This window comes from Agelaius phoeniceus, chromosome 11 (genome assembly GCF_051311805.1).
Source record: "Agelaius phoeniceus isolate bAgePho1 chromosome 11, bAgePho1.hap1, whole genome shotgun sequence".
Lineage (NCBI taxonomy): Eukaryota > Metazoa > Chordata > Aves > Passeriformes > Icteridae > Agelaius > Agelaius phoeniceus.
The window spans coordinates 10,034,566-10,062,556 of NC_135275.1; the positions used below are offsets into that span (position 1 = coordinate 10,034,566).

Consider the following 27,991-nt stretch of genomic DNA (forward strand, 5'->3'; position numbering starts at 1 on the left):
CATAAATCTTTAATATAAGTGTAGTAGCATCACATTTATTGCTGTCTACACAGAATTCAGTTTAGTTGCAGGAGGGAAGTGACAGTAGTACTGCAGACAGGGCTTTCTTTATATTTGAGCACATTTTTGTTGAAAATTGCTTTAGCTGAGTGTTTTCTGTGGCCATGTCTTCTATATCAATATTACACTGAAATATTGAGCATCTTTAAACTGCCCCAGTTACAAAGTAAAGAGTAAAAGATGGTGGATTTTTTTTCTTTTTCTTAACAACAACTAAAAATAGGAGAATGACTTCAGACCCCAGTGTTGAAATTTAGTGGGATTCCTGGAACAGTAGTGTTCCTCTGGGTGACAAAGCTGAAGCCAATACAGAATATCTGGATTTAGATAGTGATTTAGCTATTAAAATTGAGGCAAGCCAAGGTGGAACTGTGCTTTATGATGCTCACACGAAGGGCAGTACATTTCTGCTAAATGTTGGTGGAATTCAGCATTCCAGTCTTGTATGCTTTGAGTTATGCTGGTGAGTTGGATGTTGACTTTCAAGTGGCAAACACAGAGGCATCTGGATAGGTGCAGCATAGGATTTCTACATGCTGTGTATGTGTTTGTTTCCATTTTTCGCCAAGAGATGATGGTTTCATCAGTATGATTTTATTAAAACAACTATTAAATGTACTGCCCACCTTGAAAGTTCTGAAGAAGATACAGGGATGGAAGCAAGCAAACTAAAGTCATCATGGAGCAAAGCAGGGTCTAAAAGCCAAAAATGGCTATCTCTTGAAATTTTGAGTGTTGACAAAATATGTGAACCTTCAAAAATGCAATTCCCTGTAGAGGCATTTTAGTTCAAAAGCTGCAGCAAAATATAGGACCTTAAGAGCCCCTCTTGTTGAAAGAGGCCATCACTGTTCACAGAAAACATGAAAATTAGCTCCTTGGTACATTTAATAAAAGGCAACAGAACAGACATAATCTTCTTAAGGAAAAGAGGAAAATGTCTGATGAAAATTGTCAAGTCCTCTTAAGATTTCTTCATTGAACAAGCAGAACCTGGATTTCAGGCCTCATTGGAAAAGTCCATAGCAGGCTTAGTAAAAAGCTCTGGACACTAAGTCAGAAGAATGAAGGATTACACCATGCACAGGCAAAGTCTTTAGTCTCACAGTCACTGAAAATTTAAAATTTGAAGGAGATGAGGAGGAATAGTCCATTTTTCTTTAATACAAAGCTGCTTAGAAAAGCTGAAATTTTCCTGAATCTTTTTTTGCCCCATTTTGTGCAGAACAGTAAGATACAGGAATTGTAGAGGCTGGAATTGATCTCTTAAGATCATCTAGTCCAGTCTAGTGGACTAAATCTTGAGAGAATCTGAGCTAGAGCTGATTACCCAGAACTGTGTCCAGTTGTTGCAAATGTAGAATTGCAAGAAAGTTTTGTTTGTATGGTACCTAAGTACAAGGAAGGAATATCTAAAGAAGTATTTTCTGCCTTTTTTTTTTTTTAATATGGTCAGTTTTGTGTTGGACTTCTATTTATCAAAGTTGAAATTAGAAAGTAGAAAGCCCTAAATGAGCCCTTCTTGCACGTGCCCTTCTGTGGCCTGTCAATTCAAATCAAGTAGCAGCTGAATTTATTTGTTTTAAAAGGATAAAAAGCTTTACCAGCACATCAGACCTGTAGTTTCTGAAAATGAATAAGTCCACAATGCTTTATGTCAGCTTAACTAAAATACTATAGTAAGAGAAGCTCACTGTAGCTGAATTACTGAGAAATGAAAGCATTCCAGTTCTGTGAGGATGAAGGCATTTTACAGTCATTTTCTATTACAGAAGAGTGGTTTCTGGGGATGTGCATTTAAGCATTGCCATAGCTCTGACTCTGCCCTTTATGAACCTGCATAAAAAAAGAATTTGCACTAATTTATATATATGTGTGTGTGTGTGTATGCATGTGAACTAAATTATGTTTAATATCTAATAAGCAATTCTTTCTATCAGGTGTAGGAGTGTTACTGAAACTGAGACAAAGGCAGTCAGTCCTCTTCTGTTCACTGACAGTGGGATTTTAAATGCTCTTACCAAAAATACTCATTATACAAACAAGAATGCTATGTTTTATTCTCCCAAAGAAACTGTTCCAAGTAATGCCATGATCCAGTATTTAACTTTTCCAGTATTTAACTTTTCAAACTTGATCCTTTATTTTTATAAGCAACCCATATACAAATGCAAGGATTTTTTCTCCAAACCCTGGTTAGAGAGAGATTTTTTTTTGCAAGTGACCTCATCCATCACTTTCTTTGTTCTCCCTTTTATATAACGTTAAAACCCGACTTTAGTATAGCATTAAATTCACTTATTCCATGTTAAATATTCCTAGTCAAAATGCTAAAAGGCCTCAGGTATTTTGAATAAATCAGCTTGAAGATTTAGCATCTCCTTCTAGGTTCATATCCATAAGCTAAGCTAAGAAATAGTGAGGACTTCATTTAATCACTGATTTGTTAGAAATGGCACACAATTTGGAATTATTCTATTCTGGCCAGAGGAAAGTGACCCTGGTGATCCTGCTGTTCAAGATAGTCAAACTGTGCCTTGAAATTAGGAAAGATCCAAAATCTCATATTACTTTTAAAATACAAATCAGTCATATTGAGGCTGGTCACACTTCAGGTGCTCATTCTTCCTGTTTAAATCAGACTCTACAGGACAGCAGTTTAAAAAGGAAATTTGTAAACATACCAGATTTTCAGTAACTAAGACTTCTGCTGATCCAGGCTCTAAGTATGGAAGATTCTTTTAAAAATTCATGGGGGAAAATATGCACCTTATTTCTGCAAATATGCACTTTTATGACACAAAAACTCTCTTTTTCACCCCCTTTTCCCTTTTTTTTGTGTTAATTTTTTTAACTATGTGACCTCAACACTTCATCCAGTTTTTTTTTTAAATTAATTTAAACTGGCTTTGCATGCACATCTCTCTTTTAACAAAGTGACTCTCAAGTACTTAATCAAAAGTAGTTTGAACTATTGATATTTCTAGAAGTGACAGATGCTGTAAAAGTTCCATAAATACTGAAATCTGCTGATGTTACAGTAGTACATAGAGCAAATACATATGCTCTTTTCTTCTTGGACATCTTTCTCCTATTTTTTTTTCCACATGTATTGCTTTCATATTATTTTTAAGAACATTCAGGCAAATGTCAATGCCATATACACTCCTTAAAATTTATGATACCATCTATAAAATTGCATTTTAATATGGAGGCCTAGGGGAAAATGAATATGTCATCATAATGACACACCAAGCAAATTTTTGAGGCATTCTAAAATAGATGCTTTTCTTGTCAGGCAGGAGAGTGATTTACCTAACTTTTACTACCCATTATAAGCCACAGAATATAATATTCAGCAGTAGCGTTTAGCAAATCCCTCAAAATGTTTTTCATGTTTTGGTGAAAACCACGACTTCGTGTTTTTCCAGAGTTTCTTGTTCATTTTGAATATTGTTTTTGTATCCATAAATCTAATATTGGTATACAGACTAATGTTTCCAGCTTTAGGAAAACTGAGACGAGTATTTGTACAGCCTAACATTAAGCAACTCACATGTTGGGATGAATTGCTTGGGGAAGATGGTTTGGAGGAGGAGTGTGGAGAGAGGTAAACTCCTCCACTGGATGCTTTAGAGCATGAGGTGAAGCCCTGTCCCTTTCTGTGGGCTGAACAGGGGAGCTGAAGTTAGTGACATTTCACATTTCAGACATTTGCATTCATTTGCATTTGTTCTCAGTTCATTTCCCCACACAGAATCAGTGTGTGGAATGGTTTAATAGTGCTTCTGCTTTTTTGAGGCAGTTCTCTGCTGGTGTTAACTGGAGAATTTAACCTGTATTTATCTAATTCTTGGGCTTTTCTCAGCACTGCTTTTTAAAGAATGCAGGACTTCAGCAGATGTATCCCAGTTAATATGTACAGTGAATGGCAGAGAGCATCTGCCCTTTGCTTCTGCACTTCTGCTTTGCTGTTGGGGTTTGTTGGTTGGTCAGTTGGGTTTCAGTTCTACATAATTTGTGGAGGAGGAAGATCCTTGTGATCTAACAGCAATCAGGTTCTAGGGTCATTTTCTGCTGCCAGCAAAATAAATCCCTGATTGCAGATCAAGCAGAACAAGGGCAGCAGATGAGCTGTTGGATCCTTTGGATAATAACTTCAAATAATGCTGCAATCATAAATATGAATACATTGCTATAATTTTAAGTATTGAGAACTGATTAATTTATCTTCCCTTCAGTGGACTATATTTCCAAACATTAACAATGTTTTTTCTCATGTTTTTACCTTGAAATGAGGATGACAGCCTTTGCAGAAGAGTTGAGCACGTAGTGTCCATAGACCTTAAACGTGAAGGGATCCCTTTGCAATCACTATGAGAGAGCAAAACCACAGCTTCCACTGAGAGAGGAGAGGTGTCAAGTTTGTATTTTTGGTTTGTTTATTGTGAGCTTCTGATTCCTCCACCTTCTCCCTTGCTGTGGTTTACTGTGGCTGCTGTTGCTGCCTGTTTTCCCCATGATCTGGGGAACATGCAGCCACATTTCAGGTTAGACAAACTCAGGATGTACCAAAACTCTGAAGGTTGTGGTTGCTAATGCCACTTTTGACCAAATGAAAAGATCCAAGTTGTAAAAGTAGGCATCCCTCTTGGATGCTTGACCAAAGCCTGTGTGTCCTTGTCTCCTGGACAAGGAGAAAAATTAGATTATTGTAATGGTTGTCATTTTCCTGTTAATTGTTAATCAGAGATAAGCTATGTGTAGTGTCACTAAATGTGCTACTTTGATATTCAAGAAGAGAGATCCAGGTTTTGTTTGGCCATTGTATTACTAGAGAATAATGAAGCTGAATTTTGATTGACTTTTTGCAAGCTCTCAATGGAAAGACAAATATGGCAAGCAATTATGTCTCAGTTTAAACTTTGTGTCTTTCAATATAGATGCTATTAGTCGTTTTCTGTAAAGAACATGGATGTATTATAGTCTTCAATTTTTGTTCTAAAATGAAATTTTAGAACATTTTTCTGTAAACAAAGCAATATAATGAGCCTTTATATGAAAGGCAGGAATGCAACAATATGTGTGTTTTCCCTGCCTTTGCAAATGCCTTGCAGAGTAGCATGTCCTGATATTTTGTTGACTTTGGGGAAAAGTGTTTTTCACAGAGATTAGAAAAAAATACTGTGCTTACTATAATACTCTCATGAGATTGCTGGAAGGACAACAAAGCTTTCTCAGGATCCTTTATCTGAAAAATAAATCTGTGCAGACAAATAATTTCAGTGGCAGATGTCCATTGCTAAGCTTTATAAATTAAGGGCAGTTCTGTGTGAGGATTCCCTATATTCAGTCTTCCACTTGTTGTAGTCAATAATTTTTATCAACAACAAATTGTGGCTTCTATCTCTGTTTATCAGTAGATGAAAATTCTATTTCCTCTACTGAAAAATAAATATTTTACTTTTATTAAATAACTGAATCAGTTCTTCTCTCTGTTCATTTTCTGCTATTACCTCATCATTAGAAATTGCTGGATTTCTTAATTACAAATGCTTTTACCATGGTAACTATAATATACAGGCTTATTAACATTAAATGAAAAAATTCCCTGTGATTTTTTTCCTGTTTGTTTGTTTTTGTTTGGAGGTGGTTTTTTTGGTTTTTCCTTTGGGAAACAGCATTTTAGAAAGTATGGAATCAGATTTTGCATGGATTGGCTTGCTCTGTTCCCACAGCAGAGGGAACTAATGGAAATACTTAATTCTTTGCTTTCTGGCAGAACTCCCTATCAATTTACAGCCTTGTGTGTGCATGAAAATCCCCAAAGCATCTTCAATGTGACTCAGAATGAATTCCTTTAAATGTTGTTGTGCCTTTCATTGACTCTCCCTCGTTTTCTTTTTTCCTTTTCTTCTTTTTTTAAAATATATGAATGATGATACAGTGAGGAAAGTCTGAAAGGTTTTTGGTGCTAGGTCTCTTTTTTTAAGGACTAGGAAAATGTTCTGGGTTATTCCTGACTAGGAAATTTCAAGTCAATTCTTGCTTTTCTTTTGCTTGAAAATATCAGAAGTGTGAAATGACTTGTGATGGAAGCTGTGCTGCTGTGTCTGAGCCTGTTAGAAACATTGAGGGTGAAATCTCTCTGGAGTTGGAAGTTTATTAGCTTTCATCTCAGGATATACACTTTGGGTACAACTGTGCTCATTTTAGGTTGTCACTGTGGAAAAACAGTGATTTGGCATGGCCCCAAACTCATTTTTGGGCCAATGGGCAATAAGATCCAATCCTGTCTTATTTCCATCTTCTGTATCTGAAAAACTGTGTTTTGCTTTGCAAAATGCTGTGGCAGTAAATGGATAAAAGAGTAAAAAAATGTAGATTTACATATTTAAATGACTTAGTTCTGAAAGTAGATTAGATGATTCGTTAAGCTTTACCAAATATTTACAAGAAAAAAAGTAAACATCAAGAGATCAGATTAAAGAGCCTTAATACAAATATCCTACATATTAGGATATTGTAAAAAATATAAATATTCTAAAAATGTTGTGCCGATGATGTCTCAGCTGAAGCAATGTTCCCAGTCTAGGGTACCATATTTTAAACAAAATGTAAAAGAACTGAAAAGGCTCCAGGGAATGCAGGAAGAGAAAAAATTTTGGAGAATGTAGTCTTGCAGGAAAAATTTGAAACAGCTTGGTTTATTTAGTTCAGGACAGAGAAGAATGAACACAGCCTAATAATGATATGAAGTACTTAGCAGTTTAAAAAAAAAAGGAAAGAAAAGACAGACAGTAATTGATTGTTTTCAATATCTGCTAGATTTAGATTAAGACTGAGATACTTAATTTTCTCTAGACATGAAAGTAACGCAGATGTAGGAATGAGCTCTAATATTTAGGTTGCAATTATTACAAAGTAGATAAGAGCAAGGGTTACATGACTCCTGCCACAGAGCCCATTACTCAGTCGAGGCTGTTACTGGGACAGCTACACAGCTTGGTCTCAGAATCTGTCTGTTGGAAGGAGAGGGCAGATCTCCAAATGCCACGACACAACTTCCCCTTGCCCTTATTGCAGATTGTTCCGTGGCCTTTTTCCTCCATACTATACAAAAATGCTGATTTCTGCACTGGCTACCTGGACAGCTCTTTATCCCTGTCACTGAGGACAGTTAGGGGATGCATGAGATGTCTGTCACAAATAGCCTAAAATGTATTTTATCCATTCTTGGAAAAGGTGAATGGAGTTCCTGATCTCTCTTGATTGCCTTAAAATAATTTCAAAGAACCATTAAAATAACTACCTCTGCACTGGCAAAATATTTGTGGAATTCTAACCTTATGATATTCAAATAGTTTTGGCTCTGATTTCCTCTGATGGCGAAAGAGCTCTGCAGAGAGCAAGGATGGAGCCTTGAGTGAATCCAGCTGAATGTTCCCTCTGAGAGGGAGGACGTGTAAACATGCAGCTACATTATCCTCCTGCTGAAGGGCAGCACTGTGGTGGGAGCTGCATCTGCAGCATGGCATTTGCAAAATGGAGCACTTGTGTGAGGATTTGGGAATAAATGCCTTCAGAAAAGTCTGTAGCAAGCTTGTAAGCCAGCAGGATAACAGGCAGTGTCTTCAGGTATGCTCTGTGTACTCTTTTTGGGGCTTGTATCCAAAGCACTGTAGCATTTCTTCCTTCAGCATTTTCTCAGCTCTCTTCTTTCTTCCCTACTAAGTAATTAAAAAATTATATGTAATAGTTAACAAGGTGCTTCCTATTTTCTAAGTTAGGAAATGACGATAATGTTTATTTGCTGCTTTCTGGGGCAAACTGGAAAGTTGAAAATGCATTTTTGGAAATGGTTTTAACACATTTATGTTATCAATGGCAGTGCACAGAGTAGCTGGTTTGAAAACTGCTTGTCAGTTGTATACATCTTGAATTGAATAGAAATTTGTACTCTCTAAGGTAGTAAAAAAGTAACTAATTGAACTAAGATAGATGGCTATTTTCTGTTTTTCTTTGCAGAACATCACTCCTGTCAGCCACTGACTGTATGTGTATCCTAGGTCATGTTTTGGTATAACTGCATCAAGAGTTAGTAAAGGATAGTGAAATACTTTAATCTCACTGTATCAAGGTTTCATGATCTCAAACACTCAGCCCTAAATAGTGGCTTTGGAATATATACACACAAAGTAAACACATTCTGTTGTTCTATATAAAGTCTTAGTGGATATTCCAAACAATAATATACTTGCATTTTTAAAAAGTATAAAAAAAAAAAAGATAGAATATAACCCCAGTAATTAGTATTAAGACAATGCTATTGAGATTCCAGGCTTTTCAACTGCAGTGAGAGCTTTATTTTCAAGAAGCCATTGACAGAGGCACCTCAAGCCATGGAGCTCTCGAATGGCTCCTTTTCCTCAGGCGTCCCGTGCTGCCTGACGGGGCCCAGCTGCTCCTTGTGGTACCGGGCCGTGATGGCGGCGTAGGCACAGCCATAGACGGCGGCTGCCAGCATCATCAGGCACACCACGCCGCACACCACGCCTGTGATCACCACGGTGGCGATGGCGTGCCGCAGGCTGACGGGCCTGGCCCGGGCCTTGGGCTCGCAGCCGCCGCGGCCGCCGTCGCCCGGCTCGCCGTGAGGGCCGTGCTTGGGCCAGCCCCGCTGCTCCGAGCCGGGCCACTGATGGCTGCTGGCCGGCGGCACCGGGGCTGCCCTCAGAGCACAGGCCCCAAAGAGCTCGTAGGGAACCTTCAGGAGGTCCTTCCCCTTCCGAACGCCTGGCGCTGAGCAGATAATGCCATCGCTGATTCCTCCTGAAACAACAAAACAATGGTCTCGGTATTTGGTTATGGAATCAGGACGACCCTCTCCTCCCTGCAAGATGAGGAGGAATTCATTTCTATATCATGAATCCATCTTATCAAATGGCTAATTAATTACTTTATTGTACTATATTATTCTATATTACATTACACTATGTTACAGTGCATCTAAACTGAATCTGCCAAGCACTCAACTCTGCACACAACTGCACAGAATCTCGTGACTGTCGGCCAACAGTCCCGACACACACATTTGGCCCTGATAGAAAAACAAAACACCAAGGAAACAAAATGCCATCACTTTGGGTAAACCGTCTCCCTATTGCATTCTACTTCAGCACAAACACAGGCACAGCAAATGATAAGAATTGGTTTTCCTTTCTCTGAGGTTCAGAGCACATGAATCCCAGAAATATTCTTGGGAAGAATTATGCCTTGCTTTTCTCTGTGAAGAGAAATGCGGCTACATTTCACAGCTGCTGAATCACTTTAATGTAAAATTAATGTAAACATGAGGTAAATTTACCATCAGTTTCAACTTCCTGCTTTAAAGATTGATGTATGTTTTAAAGATGTATGTATGTTTTGTTCAGTTAGGTCAGTGGTGAGATTGTTATGTTGCAAAACTCACATAAGAGTGCATTTTCAAGAAGCAGGTCATCAGGAATTAGGTTATCTGCATTTTTATGGATGTATGTGTAAAAAAACCCGTGGTGGTAGAAAAATAAGAACTGTCATAGATAAACAAAGAAGTATTGTTAACTGCAAATTCATTTTGTTCAACTTCTGACCACTGCTAATTTTTATGGTGCGAAAGGAAAACAAGGTATTTAAAAAATATTTCCCACTTGATTGAAATATTGCATGAAATTGTCATTGTTCTGACATCATATGTTAACTGTAACAGGGCAAAGAGAAAGTTCATTAAGTTGTATGTACCCATGAGGGATTGTTTGAAGCAAGGCTTGTGGTAAGAGAATATACACAAGTATAAAGGAGTTTAATCAATCTATTACCCTGCTCAAATGCTAAATTTCATGATTGCTGAGAGCCAACTTCCCCAAGGAGGTTGTTAGTACAATGGGGAGAGAATTAGGAATCCACAGTCCTGGTAAATCATGTGCTTGTTCCTCACTGTGTAGAAGAGAATACACCAAACGTAGCCCAGTCAGGGCACAGGGCTTTAGGGGTGTGGTGTGTCAAGGAGTCCACAAGGCCAAAAGCAATGTTGACATATTTTTTAAAAATTAACTAATCAAATCAACTGAATTTTCTTTCTCTTCTCTAGCCAAAGTAATTCACCTTTCAGCTAAAGCCAGGCACAGAAATTTTCATCCTGAAAAGACTTTGAGAAAGTAGTGAATACAGATGGAGCCAAACTGAAATCTGGAGACTACTCCACAAATAATGTTGATATTCCAGGACAGATTTGAGCATAGCAGGTCTCTTGGTCTTTAATGGTGAAACCTGAAGCATGGTTCCAGACATCTTCAATGTGTTAGATTGAATATGGATGAAGATAAACCTCCAAATCCTTCAACTCTTATCCTTTTGTGGTTTTAAGTAACTGAATATGTGTGCTTGGCACAGAACCCTGGTGTTCCTCTTGAACTGAAGCATTCTCTATAATTTCCTGTGAGTATTCATGAAATGTCAATTGCCCAGGATGGATTTAGCTAAAAAATACTCAAATATTCTGGACTTACATTTCTTTGTTATGACAGACAAGAAATATCTGCAGAGCCCCTGTGAAGTTTCATCCCCTGTGTGTCATATAAGTAGTGGGAAACATTATTGTGTAATGTAACTAATTTTTCTTCATGTGATTCAGACAAGTAATTTTAGAGAAATACAAACACAGAAGAGAACATAACACTTGGGCTTCCCTTAAAGCTTGTTGCTAAAATTAATTTGTATGTTCCATGTCACTTCATTTAATTAATCTCTACAGTGTTCAGAAAGATGGAAGGACATCACTGAATTTCTAGACAACATTGTTTTTGGAAATAAATGATAATATTTATGCTGCTGGCAGAGTAATTAAGATAATCTGATGCGTTTATCTTGGATAATTTTATTCTTCTGCACAGAGAAGGTAATCCCTGCTGAATTTCCAGCATAATAGACTAAAGCCCTGTGATAAAGTAATATTTTATCTATTCAAAATATGAAGATTTTATTGCTGAGAGAAATTTGCCTTTTGTCTTTTCTAAAAATGTCTTCACTGGAAGACCTCTGCAGTAGTAATTGTGTCCCTGCATGGCCAGGATGGGTTTCCAGCTGGCCTGCAGAGCTCTGATCCCTGCAAAGGCAGTCCCTCAGTCTCAGGCCACAGGGGCCACCTCCACAGCTCCTGTGCTGCAGCAAGCTCCACAGCACTCTGGTACAGAGACAGGCAATCGCTGCTTTGGTCACATGCAAGCATCAAAGCCTGATTTAGAAAAAAAGAAAATTGTCCTGCTGTTCTGAGTTCTCAGTCTGAACATACCTCCTGGGAGAAATAAATTAATTTCTTCTTACACTTAATTCCTTTAGAATTAAATCATGTTATCTTTTTCACAGCATAACTCATGAATCTATTTAAAAGCAGGTGTGACCAAAACACTGCCACTACTATTTATAAACTTCACTTTTCCCTGTGTGATGCCATGGCACATTTCTGTCTGGAAATTGCCAATGAATTGAGTTCCTCTTCTGGGTACAACAAATTAGGAAGTCATACTAGGTATTCGTAAAATATTAAAGAACTACTAAGTCAAAATTGATAGAAAAAGTAGAATCCTAGGTTCTCTAAAGTTTGCTCAGTACTGATATCTGTCTTGATGTTTGCCATCATGCAACAGGTAAAAAGCCTTAAAACAGTTTGGTTTCCAGCAAAAATATATTAGTAGAATTAAAACAAGTGTATGTGCACAAGTATACTTGTTTTATATTTAGAAATGTCTGTATCTGAATTGACACTCTACAGAACACACCTGTACCTGCTCTATGGGTGTGTGTGCATCCTTGCTCTTTCTCTGGGCATATACTAATACAAAGTCCCTCTCTGATTCTAGTCTGCATTCTGACCTATGCATGAGAATATAGCTAAGTGTGTTTATTTGAGAAAGTGACCTACAGTGTGGGGTAAATTTTTAAGCCATAGAAGTGAAGATCAGTTAGATTGTGCTCAAATGTTCTCATGTACACTCCATGTAATGAGAAAAATTCCTTACCTCTGTATAGAAAACTCTCCAGCCACAGTTTCATGCCAAAGATATTACAATTGCATTGCCAGGGATTATCTTTGAAGAGAACCACTTTCAGGTTTGGAAGTGACTCCAGCAGAATTCTTTCCATTTTCTGAAGTTTGTTATGCTTCACAGAGAGCAATGTTATATTCCCTGTGCTGTTTCCAAATGTCTCAGGCAATCGAATAATGCTGTTGGATGACAAGTCCAGTTCCTTTAGGTGTGGGAGGAAACTGAAAGTCTTGTTTTCTATGTAGTGAATCAAATTTCTGGTTAGGTTTAAAACCTGTAGATACCTCAGTTTTTGGAAAGCACCAAGTGCCACACTTGAGATAGAATTATTAGACAAGTCCAAGATTTTGAGTAAGGGCGTTGCAGTGAATGCGTTTTGGTTGATTCTCCAGATACGGTTGTTCTGCAACTGTAGTATCTGAATTTCAGGAGGTAAACGGCCAGGAATTTCAGTAAATCCTCTGTTCTTGCAGTCTGCAGTCTTTGAGGCTTTGTGGCAGAGGCATTTTTCAGGGCAGCTGTGAGCTGTGTGTGCCAACAAGGTGACACTCCAAATCAAAAGCCAGTTACCTGCATCACAAGTGAAAGAGGATGTAAAATTAGTTTAAAATGTTTGTCTTTAGGCAATACACAGGCCATAAACACAGCCAGAAGGTATACAGTCCCATAATAAACAATAATGTAGATACCACAGAGTGCATTACTTTTACAATACATAAGTAAATTATACACAGTGTTGAAATACTTCTATAATGCAGAATGAAGATAATGCCACCATGATCTTAAAATGAAGTACTTCCCATGGTTTCTTCTTAATTACAAATGGTTTTCAAGAGAATTTGCCATCAGCAGAGCAGGGAATGATGTTTGAAGGGAATGTGACAGTTTCTTCTAAAATTATTACATTGAAATGTCTCTCTTTCTGTGTTAGTAACAACTTTAAGACATCTTGTGTCAGAAGAATTATAAGCAGAACTTCTATTTTTCATTGGTTTTACTAATATCACTGCCTGGATGAATTGAGTCAATGTACCATTAAAAGAATTACAAGCTTCAAAGACATAGCTATAAAAACTATTAGCAGTACTTTTTCAGCAATTCAGATTCTGTAAGTTTCTCCTTTAAAATATCCATTTATCCTTTTTGCTTTAATTCCCTTCTCTGAATGCCCCTGTACTTCCCATAGATACAGGTTTCTACACTGTCACCAGAAATTTGTCAATAAGCTTCTGAAAATATAAATTAGTTAAGAGGACTACTTAGCAATATTCATATTTATAATTATCTGCTACTCCCTGATGTTCAGGAGGTTTTTAACTGAAAAAACAAATAAATTCCCTTTTATGTCTTGCTAATGATCTTAACTTTGAAAACAGGGTACTTAAAGCTATGCTTGGATGTATTTAATAAAACATTAAAAAAACTCAGTATAGAATAATTAGATTTTCTTTGACTAAAGAAAGTTAGAATGATGAATCCTTTTATAACATTGTTTTTGAGATGCTTCAAATAATTTTTACTATTTACTGTTTCAAAATGAAAACATTTTGGTTAGGTGCTACTTGAAACCTTTTAAAAATAAATTAATTGCTGTTTCTTGACTTACAGAGATCAAATTTGAATTACTAACAGGGAATACCATATTGATGAAATAATGTATTATTATAGTAAGAAATATGGTAAATATATAAATGAAAGTTGTATTTTGAGACTACAGTTTAAGGAACAAATTACTCATTAATTTTCTCTCAGAAATGAAATATTTATATTAAAATTATATACAATCTTCTGCAATACTGAATTCTGCATCATAAAATTCACTTGACAGAATCCAGCATTCCTGCATGCAAGGTAAACAATACTTTCAGTTCATGACACTGTTCTGCCACAGATGGCTTCAGAAACACAGCTTCCAGTGTAGAGGTAAAATAAACTCTTGCTTGGCAAGGAAATGCTTTGCAAACAGAAAAATTGCATTATTAATCTGAATGCTTCAGGATCTCACCTTTCATTCTGCTCTGCTTGTTCTTCCCCTGGTGGAAGATTCAGTCCAGGTTTCTGATGAAGAACAGTGACAGACACTGCTCTGATTCCCACTTCAAATCTGTAACGTGCTCATCCAGTTTCCTTCCTTGAGGATGTTTTAGGTGGTGTCTGTGACTTGTCTAGAAGTGCAACTATTTCTACTCAATTACTCTATCAGCCTTTGGTTTTTTTCTTAATCACATTCTCCCCTCTCCCCCCTTTATGGTTCTCAGGGACTTATTCTGCCTCTTAATCAGACAACAAGCCATGCAAGCAGTGTCTGTCCAGCTCTGACTGAACAGCTGTAATGTACAAATAATGACCTGATAAGCTCACCTCTTCAGTTTGTTTAATCTCCATCAAAAGCAAAGCACAAAAAATAAAGCTGCCTTTTTAATATCCATTATAGATTCTGAATTCTGGTGGGTTATTAGCCAGGCTGTGTCAATTTTCGCAAGATCTGAACATGGATTCTCATTATCCTGGGCTGTGACTAGAGGCAGTGGAGTGTATAATATCACTACAAATAGTCCTGTGGGTTGATGACATGGTTTTGACAGTGCCCTTGTTTGCTCTTTTAAGCTTACTCATCTGACATCCATTAGTTGTGCTGACAGGATTTTATGGCTTGGGAATGCAGGACCAGTGGCTCCTTCCATAAAAATGGCACACATCCTGGTATAGTCACCATGAACATTGAACAAGTTAATTTATTTTCAAAGATATTGGAAAGACGTAGCAGATGATACTAAAATTGTACTTTATGTGTGGTGCCTTGGCTTGTTTCTTTGTTATTTCTTCAGTAGAACTCCTACTGTGCCATCTACACCAATGAAAGGATTAATGACTTGTGACTGTGATGGAACTCAGAGGTGTTGAAAGGCATGAGAGATCTCATGTAAAATTGAGTCTTTCCAGGCCATATGATCCCTCCATCTATGAGCTGTCCTATGGAGAGGGAAGCTGTGCAATCAAAACATTTCAGACCTATAATCCAGCTTTCTTGGGTACAAATTCTGCTTTTAGGTGCTTTTGAAAAGATCACATAATGCTCACTTTCCAGGTCAAAATTTATATGATGTAGGCAATTATCTAGAAGGAGTACTAAAAAAAATCAGATCATAAGATCCAAACTGGTGTTGAAATCAGGGTCTTTACCAGAAGTTGTCCAGGATCCTGTCTAGTTGAGACTTTCATATTTCCAGCAACAGATTCTATCACTTTTCAAGGCAAGTTTTTCCAATGTGTAACTCAGAATCAATAATTTTTTCTTGCATCCAGTGAGAGTTTTCCTTGGAGCAGCTTGTGTCCCTCCCCTCTTGTTCTGTCACTATGAAGAGAGTAACCCCATCTTTTCCACGGGTACTTTTGGTTTCCCAAAGCCTGTGCTGAGCTCTGTGTCCCCCTGGCTCAGGGGCAGGGCTGTGCCCGTCAATGTGCTGTGCCTTGCTCAGTTGTTTCTGACACCAGCCAAGATACCAAAAGGAGCAGTGGGTACATGGGAACAGTGAAGGCGAACATAGGCAAATCCTCATTCTGTAAAGTAAATAATGATTGTTCATCTTGGGGATCCCAGGATTCCTGCTGTGAGTAACAGACCTTGCTATCCTTGACATTCTTGATGGATGGCACCTTGTCCTGATGTGAGGTGAAGCTTGGGATTTACTGTGGGGGAACACTACAGACATAGATAACCTGTACCACAGTCATCCTGGTTAACCCCAACTTCACAAAAAAGGGGAGGGAAGCTTAAAGATCAAGTGTACTGTACTTTAGATTAATGCCAGGTTAATGCAAAAAACTTTTTTAACTTTTGTAGCATGATATATTTATTTGCTATTTCTAAGACCTGTCTTAAAAAATACCCATGAATCATTTTAGTGCAGACAATTAAATGCAAAAAGGTCTGTTATAAAATAGCATCTTCCTCAGAAGTTGTACCCATGTTAGCTATGGATACTCTTACAAAGGATAAAGTTAGGTCAGGTACTTTTTCTTGAGATGACATCCCACTCTCCTTGCATTAACTCATCCCTTGTATCAGTGGCAGCTCTTTTCATGACTTTTGATTAATGTTGCAGGAGGTAATAGCTATTATATTATTGGTTTTTGTGTGATAAGGTGCTCTTAAATTCTCTTTGGTATCTATAATTTTATTTAGCTTATGAATTCTAAGGGTTTCTTTTTTAAGTTATTTTTCCATCTTAACTAATATTTGCTGACCAGATGGGTATAGAAGTTCCCACTGCAGTTCATTTCATGTAACAGTGGGCTTAAAGAATGTCTCTTAATTGCTTTCCTATTTTAGGTAAGTCTTTGCAACTATAATTGTATTATTTTTAGTACGCACCATATTACAGAGATGTTCACAGGACAAGGTCACAGAAAGTTAAGCCCTGTGGGAGGTTCAGTTCCAGCAATAATGCAGAGGTTGTTTTATTTACTTGGAATCACAGTTTAAGAAGTTACTACTTTTTAAAAAAATCTTCTTGCTGGGTTCAGATTTGGAAACATATGATTAAATCTGTCAATTTGCTTTTCATGTAGATGTGGCTATTTTTTCCTTATATTGAGAACTCTGAATGAACATATTTTGTAAACAGAAGTTTCCCCAACCTATAATCCATGTCCTATTCCCATTTATTAGGAATGAAACTTTGGTTGTGACAGAGAAGTCTGATGTGGTGAAAATTATAGTCGTGTCACAGGTAGAGATTTGCCAGAAACAGGACAACCATGAAACCTACTCTTACTTCTGGCCTTTTGAACCACCAGCAGGATTCTTTTCAGTTGTCTGATGTGGTACAGCAAGTGTTATTGCAGCCTCTTAAATTAGCCTGTGCCTTGTTGTAGCAAGGTATGTTTCCCATTGCAGAGGGCAAGCGAGCCCCGTGAGCCAATATCTGATCCTGCTGGCTGAGGGGGCAGCTCTGTCTCTGCTTTGCCAGCAAACTCTTTCTTGCAGCAATTACTGCCATCTGCTCTAAAGGAGCTCTATGTGTAAGAATCATCTCTTTTACAGAAGAACATTATGGTAATTAAACTCTAGCAGAAAGGAAACAATTTAAATATTTCAGATATTTAAAAGTTACAGAATTTGGATTCCATTGCATTGTATATTGAGTCCAGGCAGACACAATTATATTAAAAAATGTTCCCAAGGCCACAGCAGACAATTCCTATACATTCTCTTTATTAGATTTATTTTCCTTATGCTTTTGAGTGGGAAGGAATTAAAACTGAGATACTTTCAGGGAAATGGCATGTGCTTTCTCTTTACTAATGTGTGTCTCAGACTGGTAAAACAGCTAAGCTCTTGCTCATGACCCTAAATGAAACTTTGGTTAAATGCAAACCCCTCTTCGTTTTGGTTCAGGACAAAGAAAAAAATTGTATTTGTTGGTGAAACAGCCCATACCTTTATTGTTAAAATTCTTCCCCTTTGACTGGCACTTGAAAAAATACAGTAGTACATGATGGAGAGAGGTTGTGCCCTTTCCCATGAGTCAGAACAACATGCAAAGGTGACAGGGCAAAAGAAACCAACCTGGCAGTTCCTCGTGCTTTTTATTCTACAATGGCATTCCTTGTACTCTGAGAGCTCAGGACTCTCTCATATATTTCCTGGCAGAGTACTAGGTTTTCAAAAGTTGACAAAACTTAGAGGAAGGCCCTGGATCCCATTTCTACTTGCTTTTCACAACAGAAGGATAAGCCAATGGATACAAACTGAATTTGACTCAAGGAAGATTTATACCTTAAAAATCAGGTCATATTTTCCAGAGAGGTAGGCTTTTGGATTTCTTCAGACATCCTTTGTTCTTCAGGATAAGGGGGAGGAATATCAGCTAGACTTTAACAATGTCAAATGCTGGTTATGACGCAGCATAAGGAGACACCATGATTTCTTTGTGTCTGAAATGCTGTGAGTTTGGTGTTATTTGATAGTGTCCCTTTCAGGTGGCAAGAAGTGTTGTGCAGCTCTAGAAACAAGAAACCAGGCAGATAGTTGTGATTTTGTACTGGGGAAGAGCCCAGTTTTTCCTTTCCAGTGGCTTGTTTTACCTTACTTTGATACATCTGGTACTTGTTTATACAGTGAGTAATTAATCTATGAAATGCATTGTTGAAAGTTATCCTTGGGCCAGAAGATTAGTAGGATTCATATATAATCTTGAGCCATAGTTACCTCATGGGGAAAAAAAAATAATTTAGAAGGGATATAAACTTTCACTCTTGAGGGCTTTAATCAACCACTAATGACACAACTTATGGAGAAAAACCTTTCCCTGTGGGCAGTTTTTTTCCATAATTATTATTTATGGGAATTTTTACACCTTCCTCTGACACCTCTAGGAGAGGCCAGAGTTTGAGATGCAGCTGGGATGGGGTGGCTGGGCAGCCTGGCAGGGGCAGGGAGCTGCTGTGTCCTGGGCACCAGGACTGCCAGGCTGAGCACCTTCTCTGTGTAGGTCTGAACTCTGCTTTTCCTCACATTGCACTTCTGACCTGGACAGGAAAAATCTCTCAATATTCATATCCAGGTCTTTGTCACCAGCTCTATTCATAATCTGTGAGCAACTGTTTGGGTCAGTCCTTTGCAGTTTTTCCCCTTTCCCCTCTCCCTTCTCCCCTTTCCCCTTTCCCCTTTCCCCTTCCCCTTTCCCTTTCCCCTTTCCCCTTTCCCCTTCCCCTTCCCCTTCCCTTTTCAATCCACTGGGTAGTGCAGTCATTGGTTTGTTATGGTATTATAACTCTAATATCATGCTCTTAGAAATTAATATGGCTTGTAGTCTTTTCCCATAGCTAAATGAGAAGAAATATATGAAGGTGAGAAGGGTTTAGCTGAAAAATGCTGAAACACCAGACTTTAAGTGTGCTTTGGTAGAAAAATGACCAGGATGGATGCAAGGCCTTCAGAATGAGGAGAAGCACAGGGAATAAAGATGCTGGGCCTCTTTACCTTAATTGCAAGTTAGATGAAGTTGCAGCAAGGGGCAGATTAAGTGTCAGCAGAGTATTTGTTCCATTACAAATAGCAACAGGGGGTGCAGATTCAATTTTCAATCATTTCCTGACTAATGTCAACCACCTGTTATACATGCTGAGCATCCATAGATAGAATGTATCTCCAGTAAAAGTAAATTAATGAACTCACTGTGCCATTACTGCAAATAGAAAATAATATTGCTTGACATCAAGCTAAGAGAAATGAAAGAAATAAAACTGGCAAGAAAAAAGCACATGCAAAAATAAGTACAGGTGTACTTTTTGTTTCATCTTGACATTTTAGATGCTTTTTGTCCTCTCTAAAACAATAGCAAGGTCACTTGCTATTTTTCTAGATAGCTTATTCTTCATCAAAGTGTTTTCTAAGCTTTTGCTTAGTGATTTTGTTTCCTTTTTATATTTAATGAGAATTTCTGTTCATGGTCATGGCTCACCCTGGACTCAAACTTAAGACCAGGATATAAATCTCCTGTGCATTCTGAGTGGTTGATTTACTAGGGCAGCTTTTGTAAGAATTGGAAGGATTTTTTGAACAACATTTTTTGAACAACATAAAAAGGTTTTGAAATGTTCACAGTGTATGAAGAAATATTTTAAAGTGCAGTAAATGCTTCTTATGCTGCTGCTCACCAATTGTGCTAGAAAGAACTCATACTTCATTGATTCCTTTTGTGCTTTTAAGGCAAATTGTAGTAGTTCAGTAAAACTCACTGTTAATGTTGGGAACTCCTGTGTTTATGGGCTCACAGGACTCTTTTTGCCCTAGCAGTCACTTGAACACAGCAGCTTGCAGAAGTGGGGATGATATTTGCTGCAGTAAAAAGTCAAATAGTTAAACCTCTCTAATTCTTGCAACACTTTGGAAATATCCACAGGAGACTTTTTTTGTTTTTCATTAATTTAGCAAGGTCCTAAATAACCTGACATGAGAATGATGCAGCTGATAAGCATTTAATCAGCAGTGAAATGTAAGTGTTCCATTGGATTGGGACTGATGAGCTCGGTGGCTTTGGATTCAAGCTGGGATGGAACATTTCCACTGGATGATGTTTCCCTGCAAGGGAAAAGGAAACTGTAACTCCTGAAAGGATCTCAGTTGCCTTGCAGCAGGTGAAGTGTCAAGGACCAGCTCCTTTGAAAGGTCCCTGTTCCCAGCCTGTCCCTCTGCAGTGTGCAGCAGCTGTGGCCAGCAGAGCTCTGGGCAGGATCCATGGGCGGCACTCACTCTGTCCCTGTTTGCTGCTCTCACAAGCACAGCAGGGATATTGTGCATTTTCCCAAATGGCTCCAGTGAACAGAAAGAGGCAGATGCCTTTACCTGCTGCCACTGTTCCCCATTAAAACAGCAGATAAATGTTCCAAGGCAGTGCAGTTTGCTGCTGTTCCAGTTTCCTTCTTCTCTCTGCACTTCTGCCATCCCTGCTGCTTGAACTGCTGCAGCTGCAGGCACCAACAGAGCTCTGAAAACATCACAGAGATCCCATAGCACGCTGTTATCCTTTCCTCACCCTCTTCTTTTTAGTCTGTCAGCAGGTTTTAAACACCAAGGATGTTTTTAAAATACACTTTTTTCTCCACAGAATATTTTAAATGAAGTAACAGGGTAAGTGAGGTGTATGGATAGACTTCTCATGAGTCAAGTTTAGTTAGTTCTGCTGTTTTCAGACAGCATAAATCCCTGGGAAACTTAGCTAGTATACAGGGTAATGATGCTTCTGTTTAGAATTTGTAAAATAATAGTAAAATAGTGTACTGAGAAGACTTTTGTTTAAAAAAATAAAAAGAAAATACTCTTTCAGAGGGCATTTTATTAATGAGAATTACAATACTGGAAAATCTGTTATAGATTAGTGAAGAACAGTAACAGTGTATCCAAATGGAACTGGTTGGATAATTAAATTCATTTAATAGGTACTGAAATTTAAACCTCTTGATCCCTCTGACGTAAACATAACTCTTAAAAGTCATGGAACTTGATTCTAAAAGTGTAATGTGGGAGAGAAACACTGGGACAATGAGTACAGATTTCAGATACCCTGGGAGGAAATGCATTCAGGAGTTAAACAATAGACATTTAAATAAAAAGGAAAAAAAAAGAACAAAAAAAAAGAACAGCCCCCAGAAGTGTAGCTATGAAACATAAATGCCTCTGTAGAACAGCACAATCTCTGGCAAGTCCTGCCAAGAGTCTTTCCTTTGAGCAGAGCTTTCAGGGTTTTGTGTTCTCCATTCTGGAAGGGGCATCCTATAACCCCCACAGACCCCAGTGAGCCCTCAGCAGTGCTCAACACCTTCCAGGCAGAAGCCCCAGCTGAATTTGCACCCATCAGGCTACTTATTAACAAGATAAGCTATTTGGTATGATAAATCCTTAGTTTAATGTATAATCAGATATCTCCCTTTCAGAAACCTTCCTGATTTATTTCAAAGCTATTACATTAAGGAGGATTACATTTGGTGCCCATTATATTGATTTCCCTCAAAACTCACAATTTATACTTCTAAAATATGCCTTAAGACTGTATTGACAGCTAAATCCTGCTAATCATCAGTATATAAATTATAATAGACTACTTGTTGAGGCATCTGGATAGCAGTTGATGTGAAGTATGGTCCATTTGTACTTTTATTGTGAAAGTCATGTCAGCACTTACACTATTTCCAGGAGTCCATAACTCACCCAGAGAAGTTCACTTATGATCATGACTTGGCACACAGGTCTTGGGCAATGCTGAACTTTTATTAAAAAACTTTAAAAGTGTGTCAGTGCCTTCTAATTTTATCAGTCTTAACATATTTAAAAACCTTATTTCTTTGGAGTTTTTTCTTGAAGTATCAATTAAAAACACTTATTAGTTTTGTTTTGTATTTGGTCATAAGTTGGTCAATATATTGTTCTTTTTATTTTGTGGCTTTAAAGAGGTGATTTCATCTTTTTCTAATGAAGAAAATAAGCTGTTGGCTAATTTTCAGCAATATGAAAACACCTCTTAATACACCAGATCAGCCCTAAGCAACCATTTCTGCTGGCACTTAGGCAGGCTTATGTAGCAATTCTGAAAATGGTGATTTCTTATTTTTCATGAAATCTGGTAAGACAAGTAAATAGACAGCTATCATTCCACCCCTGATTCCTTGGCCTCTTGGATGGCATTAGCTGTTTTCCAGATCATGGGCATGAATTTCTACACAATAAATAAAGCAAAAGAGAAATTATTTTCCCCAATACTGGGGGAAACTTATTTCCCCAATACACATTATTGCTGAGAGGTATAGTTAACACTTCTTGGCCATGTTTCAAAATTGTGACAATAAAATGTTCTTGTGAAATAAATTTAAGTAAATTTGAAAATGTTCAGATTACAGCCAGTGTTAATCCATAGTTTTAGAAACTGACTTTCAAGTGAGGTATTTGTAATCTACTGAACACATCTTGAAAGATGGTGTTTCTTTTTATTTAAGACATAAAAAGTAGGAGAATACGAAAGAGAAGAAAATTTATATTTCAGTATACTGGGAAATCTCAGTGTTGTTAGTCTGAGATTGCTTTCTATTCCTGATGTGGTTTAAGCCTCCAGGAGATTCCAAGAATGCCAGTTTATAGCTCTAATGCTAACTCCTCTTTTGCTGAACCAAGATGCAACTGTGTTCTCTTCTACACATATATTTAATAAAAATACATTTTTGATCCAAGAACAAAAAAAGCGGGCACGCAAATCTGCTTTTGCAAATACTCTTCATGGAAAAGTTTAAAATCTGTCTTTTGCTGTTACTTTTTTTTTTAAATTGTTCAGTAAAAGACACAAACTAAATCAGGTTGCAAATCCACCAGTGTTATTTTCTTTGAACTTGCAACTGCAGAGCACCATGGTACTACTCAATTTCAAACACATAAAGATATGTTCATTTAGTCTTTTGGACACAGAAAATTTTTTGTCCTTTTCTAAATCTGTAGATTATCACCACGTGGTTAAACAGCAAAAACATGGTTAAAGTAGTGATCTTAGGAAAATAAAAACATGAGAACTATTCTGGAGCATTACAGTAAACATTTGATTTCTGAATCATCCAGTAGATATGGTGTTGAAAGGCTGGAGATTTTTATTCATTATGGGGTCCTTCTGATGTATTATTTGACTTCAAGTAACATGACTCATATTTTCAGCAATTCAAAGTAATTTGCTAATCACAGGATAGCACAAACAGTTTGTAGAGATTATCACTATTCTTGTTGTCATGACTCAGTAAATAAGAGATCCAAGACTTATTTCCAAATGATGTGGTTTGATAAAATGTCAGTGTTTGCTCATTCAGTGTCCCAGGCCTGGTTTGACTAATGAGATTCTGTATAGACCTTGTATGGACACAAATGCCCTGGTGCCAGCAGCAGACAGGGAGTGGTTGGTGCTCAGTGTGTTCTGTAGGCAGGAAATGTTGGCTTGGGTCAGATCCCTCCCCCTGGAGGGGGGACTGGACAGAGAACTCATGAGTTCACTTTGCTGTGGATGCCATTATATTTATCTTCAATGTCTCCAAAGTATTCTGTGTCTGGCAGCAGGACAGCTTGTACCCATTCTGCTATGGCAGGATTGCACTTTGGGAGGGGGAAATGACTTTGGAAACCATGATAGAAGCTTTGCCCATGTCTGAGATCAGCCTTCTCACAATGCTGAGAAATGTAGAAACAATTTTTTTTTTGTTAACCTGTTGAGGTAGTAGCCAGAATCAAACCTGCAATTAAAACATGATCAAGGTTTGAATGTGTTGTGTTCAAGTCACAAGTGGAAGCAGAAAGTCTAACATATCCTAAGAGAATCTGGTCACAGGATATTCAGATAAACATCCCAGTTTCTGGCTCTTTGTCTGGACTTTGAGCCTCTTAGGGTTCCTTAACTGCCAGCTTGAAACCACAGCCTTTTGGCTGAGATGGAAAGGTAACCTGGCTGTGCTGCTCTGAACTAGGACCTCAGCTGTGAGAAGTAAAGCTTTTCCTGAGAACTTGACAAGTCCTGGATCTTCCCTTAAGATTTGTAAAAGTGCTTACAAACCCATACTGTTCCTATTTTTCGTTTCAGTCATGGGTAGTACTCAAATAGCAAGAAAACCCTATAAAACTAAAAAATGGTTAGGGAGTTATAAAAATACTCTCACTGCTTCATTATTTTAGCATTACTGTGGTCAGATTTCAATCTTCACATGCTTCCTATACTGTTGGAATTCAGAATTATTTGTCAGAGCAGTGGCTGCACTAGGAGATGCTGGAAGAAAGTGGAAGGCTCATAGGAATTCATAAAAGCTCTGCCACCAGCAGAGATTCCTCTGTGATGATTCTTGCCTTGTTTCTGCAGGCTGCTGAAACTTCCTGAGGCTAAAAGTAGTACTACTCCGTTTTCTTTTCTTTTTTTTTCTTTGTCTCTTTTTTGGGCTTCCTTTCTATTTTTCTTTTGATAATGCAATGGGCCAGGCATCAGTAGGTGTCAGGTATTTTCTAAAAGTCACAGGGAGGATGCTCCAGATATCAGACAGGGCTGAGCTGTGCCCTGCCTCACCCTTTTCCACCTAAGCCCCTCCTTTATGCTGTCACTTTACTCCTTGCATTCCTCAGGAACAAGGCACCTCCCTGTCCAGCAAGTGTAAATTTGCATGCCCAGGGGTTACCTTCCTCCAGGCTTATGACAGGTTTGTTTTAGGGTGTTTTGGTTTTTCTAAAAAGTTACAGATGGATTCTCAAGTACCTCCCTTGAGCTTTGCTCCTGGTACACAAAGCTGATCCTGGGGTAAGTGAGCAGATTTCTGTGGGAGCCTTTGTCACAGTGTTGGCAGAACATCAGCTGCTCTCCTGTAAAGTTTGGGATGCAGGATGATTGTCTCAATGCTAATTTACAGATAACCTCTTTCCCTCCAACATCCCCTCTGAAGAATCCTGAAAAGGCAATGAACTTCCAGCCACCAGTATCTATATTTTTTTATGTTTACACTCAATTTATATCCTTTTTGAGTTTCCTCCTTGCTCCTGCTGCTACTTCATTAGTCCTGCAGAAGGAAGATGTGTGTCAGGGAGTCAGAGGGAGTCTGGTTTTTGATGATGTTCACAGACTGCCCTCCACAGTTCACTTTCTCAGGGCTTGGCTGCAAACCAAGCCCTTCAGCTTTCCCTGGTGCTTTGAGTTTGGATGAACTTCGGCCTCGCAGCAATCATCATCCTGCTCCCCTTTCAGCTTGGCCTCCCAGCAGCTTCCCAGCATCTCCTCCCCTTCTGCTCCAGCTTGGCCTCCAGGAAACACCATTTCCTACTGCCTTCCTCTGCCTTGGTTGTCTCCATGCACACATCATCTTCCACCACTAATTCTAAAAACCTGCTGAAGAAAGCATCAGGCTTGAGGCTCCTGAGTAAAGAGGCAGAAGTTCTCTCATTCAAGGAGAATTCACTCATTTACATCCTGCATCACAATAGCTCTGATGAAGGAAGTAGTTTTTGTGTTGCTAAGTCTTATGTGGTCAAAACTGTCTCACATAAAAAAAACCCCAATAATTAAATAGGACTTAAAAATGACTCTCAGTCATTCCACTTACTTGATGACAAAAAGATAAAGATAAGGTACCATAAATAATGCAAGATTTTTTTCCCAGCTTATTGTTTAGAATCCAAAACTAGGTGATAGTTTGCACTTTGAGATATTTTGTGCCTGACATTATATCAGGCTCTATAGCTCAAACAGACATGGAAAAGGTAGGTGCACATTTACATGGATTTCAAAGAGTTTAATAATAAAATATTTGTAAAGTATTAAATAATTTTGGAGTGCTTAAATAAATATGCAATAGACATATCATGGAGTAAACCAGAAGGTTCCATGTTAAGAAACAACAAAGGAAGTTGTAAAAACATTAGAAATTGTCCCTGAGTGAAATAATAAACTATTAGAAAACCACCACACAACAAAACAACACATTGCAAAGGAGAGTTTCTGGAAAATAATACCATCTTATCCAAATGCATAACAGATACCTTATTTTTGCTGAGATAGGAACCATGCTTTATCATAAGAAAAACAGAAGAAGGTGTAGAAATGCTCAATAGTTCAGCCCATTTTTGGTCAATCTGGCTCTTTTATCACAGGCTACCCATAACAGCTCACTGTGAGCTCACACCTGGCTGGTGTCACCACCCAGCACTGAGACTGCCTGATGCTTTCAGGCATAAGCTTGCATTTTTGTATATTAAAAAATAGCCAGACTTTAACTCTTAGGCTGGTTTTTGTTGTTGTTGTTTTTGGGGTGTTTACATCAGAGTTCATTCCAGGTAATAAAACTAATACATTTTTCAAGTTATAATATAATTCTGAAGATCTTCTCTTTGAAGAGAGGAACTGAAAACAATGAGTAGGGGGGAGAAGAGGAAAGTGTAGATAAAAGGGGAGAGATCACTGAGAGGGAAGTTGAGCATGTGTGGAGTTTGGAAAGGTGAAAGTGCATTTTACTGTGCAAGTAAAAATGAACCTGGGAGCAGAAGCAGTCTGAGAAGTTCACAAGTCCTTGTTAACATTTTCATATATCCTGCATATGGCAAGGAATGACTGCCACTGGGAGTACAGCTATGTTGGGTGATAGTGAAGCATAACTATGTTACTTATTACATAACTATATTATTGTCTATAACAATGTCTACATAACTGTGTTATAGAGAGGTTTTGTTCGAATATCTCTAATTTGTTAGCTAAGACTTCCTGCAAGTGAGGGGAGAAAAATATCTAGATTTTATTTTTAACTATTCTAAATAAAACACCTATGTCTTACAAGGATTTTTATCATCTTCAGTGATAGGTGGGAGTCGTCCATTAATCTGTATTGGCTGTTCTTGATAGTTATGGTGTTTATTTCTCAGGATTGTGCATTGGGCTGTAGAGTCAGTTTCTCCTTCTTTGCCTGAGCTAAATGCTGAAGATGGATTTTTAACTGAAACAGATTTAGATTGTAAATAGAAGGGAAATCAACTTTTTAAAAAGTATTTCAGTGTGTTCTGGAATATTTCACATGTAGTTATTAGATATTTTAAAAGATGATAATCAGTTAATACTATAACAGAGAAAGAAGATAGTTTTAAATAGTCTAAGCTCAATACACAAAGGTGATACAGATTGAAAAATAATCCTGCTACAAGTCTGTGTCCAACATTTCTTATTTTGAAGCCAAGTTAAACCTCATTTAAGATAATTCCATCGGAAATAGGAGGCCAATATGTCCTTAAGATTTTAGGCATCTTTTATGTATGAGAGAGACTCTTAATCTCTACTGTATTCTGTGGGAAAAGGAATGGAGACCTCAAGATATTTTTGTAACCTTGCTGATCTAGTGCTTATATACAGTGTTACAGTGTATAGGTATTTCAGAGAATGGAAATCCCTTTAGCTTTTGCTACTTTTTCCTATAATCATGTATTTGGAATCCATTTGTCAGGTTTGTAGGGAGACTCAGCTCCTCTCTTGCCTGAAATAAATCTAATCTATTTTCCTCTCGTATTTTAAGTAGGAAATTATTCTTTTTCCTTAGAACCTAAGAAGGATTCTAATTCTTTGCACAGAAGTAATTTGCTAAGGAAGGATTTCCTTATCTGCCTGTCTATTTGCTTAACCAAGAAGATTGAAAGGAACACAAGCAATCCTGATCTATTCTCAGCAGTTATTTGTTTTGCTTCATGTTTGCCTTGATACTAAGCAGCCCTGAGCCATGCAGCATTTGAGCACTTCCCAGTACTTCCATCTGAAAGCAACCCACTGAGAGAGTGAAATATTACCTTCAGCCATGGAATCGAT

General features: G+C 37.9%; 2 protein-coding genes across 2 annotated transcripts in view; one reads left to right on the forward strand and one right to left on the reverse strand.

Annotated features, from left to right (window-relative positions):
* The window catches only part of CACNA2D3 (calcium voltage-gated channel auxiliary subunit alpha2delta 3), a 385,949-nt gene that overhangs the window by 312,204 nt on the left and 45,754 nt on the right, over positions 1-27,991 (forward strand). The gene's annotated exons all lie outside the window — the stretch shown is intronic.
* Positions 8,456-27,982, reverse strand: LRTM1 (leucine rich repeat transmembrane protein 1). Its single transcript, XM_077184522.1, has 4 exons — positions 27,973-27,982; positions 26,976-27,134; positions 12,117-12,713; positions 8,456-8,892 (listed from the first exon to the last, which is right to left on the reverse strand). The coding sequence occupies exons 1-4, from the start codon at positions 27,980-27,982 to the stop codon at positions 8,456-8,458; spliced, it is 1,203 nt and encodes a 400-aa protein (XP_077040637.1).